The following is a 12593-nucleotide window of genomic DNA, read 5'->3' as shown; positions in this document are numbered from 1 at the left end:
CACGTTTCGATTATGGCTCACTACTTTTGATCCCTTTGTCCGTTTGTGACCACACCTGGATGGTAAATGACCCTTGGGGTGTTGAAGGTCACCACAAGGTCAAAGGTCATAAGCAGGTCAATGAACTTCTAGGAGTTATAAAAAATGTTAATTCCTTGTACGCGAATGGGCGAGACACAATTTGGCACTTGCCTTGTTTGTTTGGCTGAAGCATTTTATTCTCAGTGTCTGTGGATCCACCAGCACAGGTAATGTGTGGTAAGCTTGGCTACAATGTTGAATATCCTTGTGAATGTTTTAGCTCCACCTCAAGACGTGTTTACCTATGCAGAGATTACTCACTAACATGAATATGAATCAGGAGATGAACAAAGAATTGACTGACTTTGAAAACAGCATGTGTGAGCTGAATTGTAAATTGTGTCACCTCATAAAAATTATCTGAGTGTTCTTGTTACCTTTGTCCATGCTACGTATGTACACATGGTATGCTCTATCTCTCCTGTTGCTGTTATGACCACAGCACGGTCTTGAGTATTAACCAAAGTATTATCTTTTTGCCGAACCTCTCTCCTGCAGCCATCGTATTTGTGCACGATTACCACCCAGGCTCAACGACACTCATGTCCAGGCACTTTGGCCATTCGGGCAGTCTCAACTCATTCCGGAAAAGCCACAACGGGCCCTTTCCGGGCTCAAGAGGTAAGGCTATTTGCATCATCCATGGCTCAATTGCAGTTTGTGTTCCATCAATTCAACACATGTTATTTGCCATGGTGATGAAATTATTGTGAATATGAAATGAGGTAGGGTCTGGCAAGTGGCAGCCCTGGTGGTGAAATATGGCAGAAAATTGTGGCATAGTGCCTTGGTTTAAATGAGGCGAAATGCCGAAGGTTCTATTCAAGAGAAGAATTTAGAGTATTCTCAGAATCTTCATGTTCTATTCATTTCACTGGTGTCCCTCATAGAGCAATGTGTCAACTTTTATAAGGCTGTCCAAGTTTGGATGTTCCACAAAGTAGATGAATGTTATACAAAGGATTTGGGACATGTAGAGGAATGAAGCACATTTTGTCACTGTTCTCTCCCTCTGTCTCCACCAGGGGGAGGTGGGGGAGGGGGGCTGAATGGTCCCAGGGGCCACAGCACCAGTCTACTCCCTGAGGGCCTCATCTGGACCTACATTGTTCAGCTGAGCTCAGCCCTGCGGGCCATCCACACAGCGGGCCTGGCCTGCCGGGTTATGGACCCCACCAAGATTCTCATCCTCAACAAGTCCAGGTTACGGGTCAACTGCGTGGGCATCTTTGACGTCCTGACGTTTGACCCCAGCCAGTCCAATCCCCTTGCAATGATCTCGCACTATCAGGTACTGTAAAATGAGGAATGCATTTTAATTTCGCGAATTTCGTGAGAGCCAAGATTCGCGAAATGAAAATGACTGCGAAAGTTCTTGTCTACACTATATGCATTGAATGTTAGAGGCAACTCATGAAAATTTTATGCTGCAAAAAAGTCAGTCCAGCTCCAATACGCAAAAATTTCATGCCGCAAAAATATTGTGTTTTACAGTAATTCTTATTCCAGATATCCTGCATAGTGGAAATCATTTTAATGTTTTAGTGTTTGATGATTATCAACTTGTCACATACTGTGCCTGTGTACATATACATTTAGCTTTTGCAATATCTTTGTTTCAGTGTTGAACATTTGGAAATGGTAAAAACAGGATTTTTTTCTTTCAGGGTAAGGTAATATAAGAAATTCACTTTTATTTAAATCATCCACTGTTCACATGCAATTGTTTGTTAAGTTGTTGTGTTTCTTTTTTTGTAAGAGACTCTTAATGGCTAATCTGATGTGAAATGTGGCAACTCATTTCAGAAGGCTGGATTTCCCGTTTTCTCTCACAGTGTCGAATTTTTGTACATTTCCATGTCATTTTGTGCAGATTTATGTCCACCTAGTCTTTTTACTCAATATTATATGCAGTGAAATTCAGAGGTGTGAATGTAATGACATGATAATTTCTGCAGCAAAACAGCCTCTAATTTTGATTGATTAAGATGGAAATGTTATCATCAAATTGTTTGATGTTTCCTTCTTCTGTGTTACAGCAAGAAGATCTGATCTCACTTGGAAAGGTGATCCTAGCCTTGGCTTGCAATTCAGTCCAGAGCATTCAACGCCAGAGACTCTCGGCCTCCGTGGACCTCGTCGCTCACCAGTATTCAGCAGATCTCAAGAATCTGGTCCTGTAAGTTAGACCAGGACTTTGAATTGTAATGTGTGTATAGCATATGTGAGCTTGAAAAAGAAATATTAGTCATTCCTTCTTCAGATGTGGAAGTTTTGCAGCTATACATATCAGAATGCCAGTTTTATGTAAGTATATCATATGCTCATCAACAAACCATTTGGCCTTGTGTGAAAATCAAATTAATTCATTGCCCTGTAGATTTTAGGAACTGTGGACACAAGGGATGACTTGATATTCTACCAAACCAGCAGATTCTTTACTCCATAATCATATAGTGATACTATGTACACACCAAAGGGAATACTACCAAAAAGAAAAAGTCTTCGGTCACGAGTGTGATTGTTTTGAGATTTTGTATGTGATGTAGAATTTGACAGTTGTACATAAGAATTAGCAACAAACTAGCCTGGGACTCAAGTCGTCAGTCTGTACCAAATCTTAATCTATTAAACAGAGTGCCTAGCATTCTGTCATGTTATACCAACACACATGGCTTTTTTTGTGGAAGTATAACAATTCAACTTCAAATTTGTTACGAGTATGGTTGTAAGGGTTCAGTAATTGTGAGGAAAACATATGACATTTTAGAACATTCAAGTTTAGGTGCTGCTGCTATTAGTAAACTTCCAGTCTTGTTTGTTATTGTCGTATGATCATTGTTATCATCACTATTATTATTACTATTGCTGTTCTTGCTGCTAATGTTATAATCATCGACATAATTTGCTCCTTGATTGCCACAGTTACCTGTTGACCAGCCAACCACGCCCCAGGTCAGTGAACGACATCATGCCAATGATTGGGGCACGGTTCTACACCCAGCTGGATGCAGCCCTGATGTGCAGCGATGTGATGGAGGAGCAGCTGTCGCGGGAGATCCAGAATGGACGACTCTTTCGGCTCCTGTGCAAGCTGGGCGTCATCAATGAGAGACCGGAGTGAGTCAGAGTCGCAAAATGACATTTTGATATCTACGTACGCAGGAAGACGTACGTAGCAAAATGTAAATGAATATGTGATGCAGGTCCAAAGCAATTGCAAGGACTTTGTGTGGTCTTCCTGGATCGGAGTTGTGTTGAGCTGAGCATATTAACAACAAACATATTCACATGGATACATAACTGACATATTTGCGTGAGCATGCAAATATGACAGTAGGAATACAATAAACAAAGATGCAAAAATTAAGGATAAAAAAGCATGTGCATGTATATGATTACAACAGATATTTCCAAGTCTGTGGAAAGCTTGTGAAATTTCCAGAAAGAAATATTAAAGATTCTAAAACGTCACTTTTCTCCCGCATCCATACAAAAAGAGACTTGGCATTGGCATTGATGCAAGTTTTAAACAAGATATTTGCCCTGTAATTAATAATGTATCACTTTCACAAAAGACCTGAATGGGCACCTGAATGGGCACCAGTCATACATACAAATGTACCCATGTGTGAATAAGTACTCTTCTATCTTGTACACACACACAAAAAAAAGAAAAACTACTTTGTATGGCATATATTTTGCAAGATTATTATTTTTGTGAATTTTGTGTGTCAGGTGCTACAATTATGTATTTGTGATTTTAACATCATGCAAAATTATTATTTCTGATCTGAAAAACATGAATGCGATGTGCACATGTACATATCTGTTTATTTACTGTCTTCCACAATTATGGATTTAACCTCTAGCAAAATCGTCGGGAAGTCCCGATTCTCAAAAAAATTAGATTTGCTGAATAAATATACTGTTTGCAATACAGTATGTGATATTCATTGTTAATCTACCTTATGATGTACCTTTGCCCCAGTGTATAATGCCATGCATGACTCTTGGTTGGTGTTGCTTTGTAGGTTTCACGGCGATGTGCAGTGGTCAGAGACTGGTGACCGTTACCTTCTCAAGCTCTTCCGAGACCACCTGTTCCATCAGGTCAAGGAAAATGGGTCACCATGGCTGAACATGTCTCACATTGTGCAGTGCCTCAATAAGGTATGCTCATTTCTCACCTTTTGAACACAGAAATCATTCTTACCACCTCGCATATTTTGCATGTCATACTTACAATCCACTCTTGTGTAGAAACATTACATTTACTGGTATCTGAATATTTCTATAAATTTCCCCAGATGTTGAGATCAAACACTCAAAAGTCATATTTGAAGGACAAGTTCACCATCATAAACATAAGGATTGAGAGAATGCAGCAATATTAGTAGAACACACTAGTGAAAGTTTGAGGAAAATTGGACAATCGATGCAAAGGTTATGAATTTTTAAAATTTTTGTGTTGGAACCACTGGATGAGGAGACTACTAAGGCTCGTGATGTCATATGAGTACAACAGTATAGAGAAATTATAAAGAAAATTCAACATATTTTCACTTTTTTTCGCATGATAAAAGAGCACTTGACTTGCCTCTTTCTAAAGGCAGTGGGAATAATATTACCCATAACATATGTCAGTAACGAGTCAAGGGAATGTGTAATTTTTTTCAAAAGATGAAATTTTGTGAAATTCTCTTTATATTTTCCTTATATTGTTGTACGCATGTGACATCATACACTGCAGTAGTCTTCTCATCCAGCGGTGACTTCACAAAAACTTCAAAAATTCATAACTTTGGAACGGATTGTCCGATTTTCCTCAAACTTTCAATGATGTGTTCTACAAATATTGCTACATTCTCTCAATCCTTATATTAATGAAGGTGAACTTGTCCTTTAAATGTCATGATTGCTTTTGATGTGTATAGGGGTTTTTATAGCTGTAAAACATTTTCATGAGCATAGGGAAAGACAAAGTAATGATCGAGTCCAAGGAACTTTTGAATGAACTTTCTGATGTACCCGTATGTTCAGGAAAAGTTTTTGAAGTGAAACTGTTTAAAGGGATGTTAGAGTTTCAGTTCAGATGGGGTTTCAGGTTCCAAGTTTTTTGTGAGATAAAGAGAAACCTATGAAATATGAAAAAGCTGACAATTCTAAGAGAAATTAAAAATTTATGAGATGAAAATAGGTTTTGAAATGGCTCAGCTCTCCAAAAACAAAGAGATCCTATTAAAAGGTAGAACCCGCCTGTTATTATGATATTACTTTTTTTTAACTCTGTCTTTGGATATAATTCAGCCATTTCAAAACCGATTTTCATCAAGCAAAGTTTGAATTCCTCTTAGAATTGTATACTTTTTTAATATCTTATAAGTGGTTCTAATTATCTTACAAAAAGTTAGAATCTCAATCCCCCATTTAAACCAAAACTATACCATCCCTTTAACCCTAAAAAGGCTGGGGGGGGGGGGGGTTGAATCAACCCCCCTCGACATTTTTTGCAACTATTCCGCCTCGCGAAATTTTTTGACCATGTCGTTCGCTGACTTATTACTTTCAAGTCTCGCGCATCTTTTGACACCATTTTCGCGAAAATCGCACATACCGTTACGACGCTGCACGACCTTTTATACAAGCCTGTCAGACCAAAAATGGCTCAAAAACGTGATTTTGTGTGTAAAGTCTATGCAAATAGAGTTTTCTCACCTTATTCATTAAGATATGATTATTTTCATTTTCATAGGCTGAAATCAATTAATTTCAGCATGATCATGCTTGGAAAAGATTCTGTCATAAATTTTGTGAAAAAAAATGGTAAAACAAAAGGTCGAAAAACAAAGAAATACATAAGAAATTCATAAAACAATAAGAAATTAAGTTTGATACCAGATTTTTTTTTCAAGTACATTGTTAGGAATGCTACAAAGAATGTTATCACCAAACATTAGGATTCTAGGAGCTTTACTTTCTGATTTAAAGCAAAATGTATGATTTTATGCATATATTAGCATTATTAATTAATATAATGAAAATTTCAATTTCTTTTTGTATAATGTGGTAGATTACGCCACAGGTAATGCATGTGCCAATTTTCATGGCGATTGCGCGATCGACAGCCGAGATCTCGGGGGGGTTGGGGGGGGGGGGTTGATTCAACCAACCCCCCCCCCCCCCCCCCCCCCCCCCCCCCCCCCCCCCCCCCCCCCCCAGCCACAGAACACACCAAAAAGCCCGGCCTGGTTAGGGTTAAGCTTATAAACATCCTGTTTGGGGAGTAGCTGCAGGAACCATAATCATATCATGTTGCACTTGTGAAAAAGGTGAAAAATAGGTAGAACCCCCACTAACGTAAGTGGATGTAGAGCAGCTAGTCACTCAATTGCTTTCTCCTCCTTCTCCTGGTAGCTGGATGCTGGAATCCCGGAGAAGGTCAGTCTGATGTCAAGGGACGAACAAAACATCCTGGTGGTGTCATACACTGACCTCAAACACTGCTTTCAAAACACCTTCAGCGAAGTGCTACAAGCCTCCCACTCCTCCGACGAAAACATCGGTCACTGATACCCAACGCCCCCACCCGGTAACCAGTAACCAGTAGTCGGGTGTGGTCGGCCACCACTTCAGACTCCAACCCCCCTCACACCTCTGAACGTGAACTTTTTGGGGACATTGGAGATCCTGCGCTGTTGGTTTGACTCACAAAAACTCCACAAAGCCAATTTGGAATTGCGATGTGTTGTCCCCAGAACATAACTAGGAAGGAAATCACAAGCACACAGCGATTATCGATGGACACTTGAGGAACATCCAGAAACGGATTGATCATCCTGTGTCCGTGCGTCGTGTGGTATCAGCCGCAGAAAGGAAGGGGATGAGACCTTGTAATCAGAGAGTGAATCTAGCGAGGCACCCGACACCAGTATGGTTAGTTTGCCGAGGAACAAAGATGTTGGCAATAATTGCTAGTCAGTTTGCTAGTCAGTAATGACTGGGCACAAAGTTCTGCTTTCTTCTTGTTCTCCTTCTTGCTTTCCCACACCACTCACCTCGCCCTTTCGAATGATTTCCCCTGAAATTTTTTCTCTGTATGGATATGATTCTATCAAAATGAGCTTAAGTATTGCAATGGAGGCAGTCATGATGGTGACTTACATTTGTGAGCTGAAAGAATTTCATCCTTTTTTTTAAAATCAATATATTATCATTCAGTACAAGGGCAAATTGTTATGTTAACCTGTTGAGGACGAGTCCCGTGTATACCCGGGCAAGCGTCTATGGGAAATGCGGGTTGTAGCAAAATCAAACAGTCCTCAACTGGTTAAGGTCTGTTAGTGCTGAACCTACCAGGTTACATGATTTGCATGGATATTTATGGCGGGACCATCTATTGGGTCACCACTATATTTCATAGCAGTGAAGCCAAATGGTTAAATGGACATTTTTAGGCAATGACCACTAATCTTGACAATGGAATATAGCAGTTCATCATTTTTTTTTCAACAACAAAAAAATTATATTTCTGCTTTTCATAAGCTGAAGTTTTAATGAAATATGCTTGTATTTTGTATAGATCTTGGAATTTTGTTGTTCAAAACTCAATTCATCATCAGGGAAGAAACAAAACACAAGAACAACAGTCCTGATCATATCCATTCCATCAATTATTGTCTTGCATTGATCATGCCATGGATATTACATTTACTACTTTTGATTGGGAATCTGCATGTTTTGAAGTGTTTTTAGACATCTCCACAGAATACTATGTACTTAGAGCGCCTTGTTGCAGTTATTATTATCAAGAAGGGATGGGAAAATGTGCATTAAAAATATTAATGAAATAACATTGCATTCATGACTTAGTACCATATGCCCGATTTGTGTGTGCACAATGGGGGCTGTCATGTGGTACATCATGTGACAGTTGAAGCATATAAACAGACAATGCCCAATGGTGACATCGGGTTTTTCTGTTTTATTTTCGGGTTTTGCTTTTGTGTTGACTCAATTTTGCATCACAGAATTATGTGGCAGAATGCCAATTATTCTATGAGATATAAACCAGCAATCGCTCTCTGTTGGTAACAATAAGGCTGTTCAACGTGAATTGTATATCTCTATAGACTCTATAGAGAAAATTGCATTTTTTTTTTTCAAGATACGCTGGCTAATGTCAATTTGGAATTATTTCATATGTAATGGAAGTGTTCTTTTCAACAGATAGATACAATCATTTTTTATATGATAAATGTTTCATAGGGTGTACATTTTGCAGTTTATTTAATTACAGTCTAAATTTGCCATTTTTAAAAAGTATTCCTTCACTCACACATACTGGTCTAAAATTCATGGTTAGTTTGTGTGGAGGGAAAGGGGCGATGACTCTCATTCAGTAAGTTGATATCAGTCAGCAATATTATGCTCTTGAAATCTGAACACAACATGAATGCAGTGGCGGATGGATCAAGATTGTTGATATCTCTATTGGCTAATTATGCGTTACTTCCGATTTTTCTTTTCTAGTTTGCTGTAAAGGCAATGATCATGGTGTTTTGCATTGAGCTTATCCCTAGAGCCACACACCATTTTTGTTTTTATTTTCTTACACTTTTTTGGAGGGTTATTATCATGTTCCAATATCGAATCTGCTGTAAAGTTGTAAGAGAGAGAGATCCCTTAAATTTGGTCGATTTTTCATTTACTGTGGTGAAGGATGCAGCTCATTATGAGTGGTCAGAGTTAGTAAGTAGAGGAGATACATACATATTGTAGTCAGTAATCTCCCCATTTCTCTCCATCGTCGTACGACACTGCCAGTACTGGATGGGCCCGTGGTGAATAATACTATCTAGCCGCTGTGTTAGTCCCTTGAAGTCAGGACATGCCCGCTTCATCATTGGTCTTTCCCGTCACTCATTTTAAAGCAAGTGATCAGAAGCTACAAGTGTCAACTGGAACGGAGGATCAAAAATTTAGATACGCGAGTTAGGAAGTTATGAAGAGTGGTGTATTGGTCAGCATGGACTGGTGTGCTGTGTCAAAATAGTATTCATCCCAACCATTGCCATCATTGTAAATGTAAGTTGGATCACTCATAAAAGAGTTCTAATTTTTAATGTTTTCATGATACATGCCTCTTTTATCTCTTCTGGGTGTTTTTTTTTTTTAGGAAAGGTCTTTTTGATTGAACAGATTCACATTACTCTGTGTCTAAGGTGAGTGGTTGAAGGATATGATAGAGTCTTTACTGTCGATACTTTCTTTTTAATTTATCCAGTGCCTGACTGCAATGAACTCCAAGGGAGTGGAGGCAGGCGTTAATAAAACAGAGTGTTCTGTCCAGTCTGACAGCAGGCCAACATGTTACATGTACATACACCACGTAGACATTGTAAAGGCTACCATGTAAATAGCATACGTTCTAAAAACGGGGGTAAAATGGTGTACAGTAACATGTGTCAAGGGTTGTACATAGTTGTAATGACTTAGCCAGTGTTTGTATGATTTATCAAAAGTGCAGGGACTGTTAATTCAGCATGGAGCTTTATTTTTTATGTTTTATGAGAAGAAGACATTGTTATTCAAGCATTCCACAGCTCATCTGCTCAAACGAGGCAAGAGGAGCTCCGTAAGAAGTTTGGTCAAGTGTTCTCTGGGGAATACAGCCATATTGTATGCTTTGACGGAGATTTGTCATTGGAGGACATGCAAGTTCGAATAATCACAATGACACGCATCAAGGAGAACAAGCCTTGGTACTGGACTCCTTGCGTCATCTTAATCGTTACTCTTGTTACTGAGTGTAATATAATCATGTCATGGTAACGACTTAAAGCCAGTAAGCTGTAGAGGGAGCCCTTCGCGACCCAGACTCTCAACGGCAGAGAGACTGTTTTCGATGGATGGATGCAGTCGCTGGCCAATTCCAAGCAAGCTGATGAGAGAAGTTTCACACAGCCTTCGTGCGCATTATCGTGACAAAGTGGCAGCAACTTGGCTACTGAACACACAATTTTCCATCTCATCCAGCCACAAAGCAGGAAAAAAAAATGATGTAAAGTTGATTCTGATACAATGCCTATCAACTCCACAAACTTGCCAAAATCACCACTCTCCGCATTGCCACCACATGCAAATCACATGGATCAGCCAGTGACCCTGTGCAGTAAAGGGTTAATCGGTCCTTGAATTCTCTTCTGTCCTGCCTTTACTGTAACGTTGGAGAGAACTTTCCTCAAATCTTGAGAGTCATTTTAAAAGGAACCACTGAAATCAAAGCAGCAGAACAGTGAAGGTTTGAGTGATATCAGAAAAGAAGTGAAAAAAAAAAAAAAAATCCAGCCCTTGAATGACATCATGACCATGAAACTCTGATGTTGAAAGCAACAATGTATCGTGTCATTCATTGTGCGTACTAAAGGGAAAGAAAAAAACAAACAAACAGATTTTCTTCAGACCGCTGAAGGAATCAAATCCATGTGTCACTGCAAATTTCAAACATTTCTTTCACTTTTCTTGATGTCATACAGGTATTACACAATACATGAAATGTAAACTGAGTGATATTTTATGCCAGTTAAACAGGAATGGTATCATGGAAGCATCATGAGGTGGCGATACAAATGCACTGTAGTTTCGTGATCACAGCTCTCTAAATATTTGTCCATTTTTGCTGCAGCTTCAAAAAAAATCTGCTGCTTTTGTTTCACTGCATGCATGGAAAATGAATTTCCTTCAAGGGTTGGACTTTTCTTGGAACCAATTCTTCAAGATAACAAGTATCTGGTCGAGAGAAGCTCAAAAATTGCCTTCTTGGATATTGTTCAGCTGTATGTATTTTTATGTACATTCTTATTCTTATCAGGGAGTGAAGATTTGTGTGGCTTTCATTTCTACGTTTGTTATCAAACACTATTTTTGGAGAGAAAAAAAAAACGGATCATTTGTCTCTATGAATTCATGAATTTTGTGATGTTATGACTTTGAATTGACAATTTGCATGATCCTTTTAAGCTACCCACCTACGTATCACACGTTTAGAGGCAGAGAGGAGGTCTGGATTTAGATCTTTACAAAAGAATCATTATTCTCAATTTTTACATGTTATTTCATTTTGATATATTTAGTGTCACACTTACAGGATTTACGGCACAAAATGAAATGAAATCAGATTATGTAGTGATGCTAGTGTGATTCAAAGGTTACGATTCCTTCACAACGTGCCAACCCACGAAACATTTTGTTCCTTTCAAACATTTCACTGGCACGACAATATGGCCGAGCCCCCTGTCTTGTTTCTACCACGGCCGATTCTTCTGGGAAAGGTTAAGCGTTCTTTGAAGGCATCATGCCAGTGATGAACCATAACAGATTTAATGTCACACAGTCATATTTGTCATGGTTCATGGGCTTTCTAAAACCACCATACATGTAGCTTTATGAATGGATATCTCCTATTCACATAGAATTAAGTTTGATCCAGTGGTACAGGATCAAATTCTGACATTCCAACATATTTTTTGAGTTTTTATTGCCTTTTTTTTTTGGGGGGGGGGTATTTTTTAAATCACTCTGATCCAGCTTTGATTGTTTTGGATTAAAAGTACTCACAGTTTTTCGTGGGATTTTAAAATCGTGTTGCAATAGCTCAGATTAGTCATGCATTATTACGTGTAATTGAGCATTATGATTTTCTTGTTTGATTTATTGCCAGAACTCCTCTTCATCTGCAGGAAGAAGTCATTTTGGCAGATATTTCATGTACTAAATTGTTGTCATCTCATGCCAAGTATTGTCTTCATTTTTTTATTGTATCTCCCGCTATCATTTGCTCTCTGGAAACCTGCACCAAATCTCATCTTTGTGAAATTCACTCATGCTTTAACCCATTGGTACCTACAGGTTGTCTTGCAACATGTATCTCTTAGTCACACAAGGAAACAGTAACTTTCACATGTACAAAATTCTTGACAGATTGATTGTGTCTTTATGAGAATTAGTGGCAAAATAGGGTAAACCAGGGATGATTTGAGCTGGGCAATAAAATACAAGTTTTGTCACACTGTACCACCCCACCCCACCCCACGCGCACACACACACACACACACACACACACACACACACACACACACACACACATGAGAACAGTCGCTGCCAATCTGGTTATTTGGGGGGAAGGGCAGATGCTGATGGTTAAGGAGCTGAAGTATTTGAAGCTTTGTTCTGGGTAAATTACTAATCAACTACAGATTTTTATTTTCAAGTTAAATTGTGAACGATTGCACGGTCTGCTGTCTTTTCCTTTCTCAGTTTTCTTTATCGTTGTGGCACTGGTAAACTCTGATGCAATCAACTTGTGAAAAGTACATCTGTATTATGTTGCATCACCTGAACTGATTGGATGTGAAGCAATATGACTGGTCATGGAGTTTTAAACACAATGCATCACATCCCTTTGTAGCATTTTACATACAGTAGAAGGAGGCAATGTAATACAATTTAGC

At 38.9% G+C, this 12593-nt stretch overlaps 1 protein-coding gene across 1 annotated transcript in view; it reads left to right on the top strand.

Annotated features, from left to right (window-relative positions):
- LOC140235325 (PAN2-PAN3 deadenylation complex subunit pan3-like) overlaps nucleotides 1-11632 on the top strand; it is a gene marked incomplete at its 5' end in the record, with an annotated part of 41319 nt that extends 29687 nt beyond the window's left edge. Inside the window, 7 exons of the mRNA XM_072315349.1 lie at nucleotides 580-708; nucleotides 1104-1372; nucleotides 2121-2260; nucleotides 3007-3201; nucleotides 4116-4254; nucleotides 6499-7017; nucleotides 8908-11632. Coding sequence (XP_072171450.1) covers nucleotides 580-708; nucleotides 1104-1372; nucleotides 2121-2260; nucleotides 3007-3201; nucleotides 4116-4254; nucleotides 6499-6654 — 1028 coding nt within the window. The remainder of the gene's footprint in view (nucleotides 1-579; nucleotides 709-1103; nucleotides 1373-2120; nucleotides 2261-3006; nucleotides 3202-4115; nucleotides 4255-6498; nucleotides 7018-8907) is intronic.
- Between the last annotated feature and the right edge of the window lie 961 nt (nucleotides 11633-12593).

This window comes from Diadema setosum, chromosome 11 (genome assembly GCF_964275005.1).
Source record: "Diadema setosum chromosome 11, eeDiaSeto1, whole genome shotgun sequence".
NCBI classification, from domain to species: domain Eukaryota; kingdom Metazoa; phylum Echinodermata; class Echinoidea; order Diadematoida; family Diadematidae; genus Diadema; species Diadema setosum.
The sequence above is the reverse complement of the archived record's forward strand: the minus strand, read 5'-3'. Positions and strand labels throughout refer to the sequence as shown.